Source organism: Poecilia latipinna, unplaced genomic scaffold (assembly GCF_001443285.1).
Source record: "Poecilia latipinna isolate Pla-1442-1.1 unplaced genomic scaffold, P_latipinna-1.0 Scaffold5888, whole genome shotgun sequence".
NCBI lineage: Eukaryota > Metazoa > Chordata > Actinopteri > Cyprinodontiformes > Poeciliidae > Poecilia > Poecilia latipinna.
Genome location: NW_015118504.1, coordinates 5,854 through 7,861, shown reverse-complemented (window position 1 = coordinate 7,861; position 2,008 = coordinate 5,854). Strand labels below are relative to the sequence as shown.

General features: G+C 37.1%; 1 protein-coding gene across 1 annotated transcript; it reads right to left on the bottom strand.

Annotated features, from left to right (window-relative positions):
- Positions 1-544: 544 nt before the first annotated feature.
- On the bottom strand, positions 545-1,058 carry LOC106943768 (adenosine deaminase CECR1-A-like; the record flags this gene model as incomplete). Its single annotated transcript, XM_015027066.1, has 2 exons — positions 545-760; positions 841-1,058. Coding segments are annotated over 2 exons (434 nt in total), but the record flags the coding sequence as incomplete, so codon positions are not given.
- Between the last annotated feature and the right edge of the window lie 950 nt (positions 1,059-2,008).

The window sequence follows — 2,008 nt, the reverse complement described above, 5'->3', positions numbered from 1 at the left end:
TCAACTTCTACTCATGTAGAAGTTGACTCAACTTCTCATGTAGAAGTCATGTCAACTTCTATGAGTAGAAGTTGACTCGACTTCTACTCATGTACTCATGAGTAGTCACATAGTGACTGATTCTCACTATGTGACTGTTAGAAAGATGAAATCACCTGTTTTGTTTGGTGTTTGTTAGCTTCCTTCAGTCGTCTCTTGTCACTGATGTGAAAGAATAATGATTTTGTGTGTGATGGTCCCAGCAACTACATAAAAGCAGAAAATCCTCTGTTCCTTCACATCAATGACAGACGACTGAAAGCTAACAAACACCAAAACAGGAGATTTCATCTTTCTAACAAATACTCTGCAGCAATTCAAACATGACAAATATTTATCTAAATCCATTATCTGGGATCTTTTCTATGAACCCAAATATGGGTATTTGCAATCTCTGTAAATTTATCTACAAATTGTAAAAATAAAAAGTGAAAGAAAAACGTGTTAAATGTGATTTCATTCAAATTATTATGGACGACTGTAAAAAAAAATATATCCCTTGAGCATCATGAACTGACCTGATGGAGTTGGCGGACAGCTCTTTCAGGGTGCCCAGATTTGCCTTCAGACCTCCGATTCCTACAAAAGCTTCGTAAAAGTCGTAGGAGAGTCCAGTTGAGCCGAAGAGAGCGGGATCGTCTGAGCTGATCACCAGAGGGTGACCCTCGGACATCAGAACGGCTGCAGGGTGGTTCCTCATATCCGACACCAGCTTCAGCACCTGCACAGGAGTCACAAACCCAGATGGTTTCACCATAGAAACAAACATGTCCTTCTCATCCAGCAGCTCTGACAGGATACCTGGTTAGAGATTGGGCAAAGCTCCACAGCTACGTTCCTCTTCCTGGAAAGCTCTTTGGCGAGAGGGTGGTGTGCCAGAGCAAAGCCGTGCCCGATACGAGAGGTGTTGAAGAGAAGAGCATCTAGAATGTTCTGATCTACATCTGTGCCTTCATCATCTGCAGATGTGGAAAGAATTTTTACATATATTAGACTTGGTGAACTGGTTGTAAATTCGTCTACGGTTAATCCCACAGTAACAGCAAGAACAAAATTTTACAACATTTTTGGTCTAGTATCTGGCTCAAATCTTGTGACCTTTGAAAAGGACAAAACTAACATACAGGTGAGTTTTCAGCAAGAGGATATTTTTTGAGTAACAGAAAATTCTAGTTCACTGGCAGATTATTTCACTTACAAGACATTCCTGCATGACGTCGAAAATGACATACTACGCAATGTCAAAAAAGTCATTTTTAGTACATGTTCGATATGATGTCGAAAATGTCCTAAAAGTGATATATTATGTCCTAAAATGTCACTTTTTGGACATTTTCGACATCAGTTTACTATGTCGCAAAATATCCCAAAAAGTGCAATTTTTATGACATTTTCGACAGTTTACGGTGATTTCAAAAATGTCCAAAAAATGACACACTATGCTATGATGTCGACAGAAAACTATATGTATGTATGTAGTAAACTATGACGTCGAAAATGTCCAAAAAGTGTCACTTTTTTTTGATATTTCCAAAATCATAGTAAACTATGACTTCAGAAATGTCCAAAAAATGACACACTATGACTTGTCATTTTCGACATCATAGTCGAAAATGACATCATAGTCATTTTCGACTATGATGTCGAAAATGTCATTTCTTGGACATTTCTGACATCATAGTATAGTTTGTCATTTTTGGACATATTCGACGTCATGACGTCAAAAATGAGCTAAGATGACACATACTAAACTAGTATGTGGAAAAAATGACCAAAATGTCACATACTTTTGTATGTGACATTTTGGTCGCATACTAAAGATGACATTTAGTATGTGTCATTTTGTTCAAAAAACAACCAAAATGACACATACTATGATGTCAAAAATGAGGAAAAAATGACACACACCAAATTATGATGTAAAAAATGAGATAAAATGACACATACTAAATGTGACGTCAAAAAACGA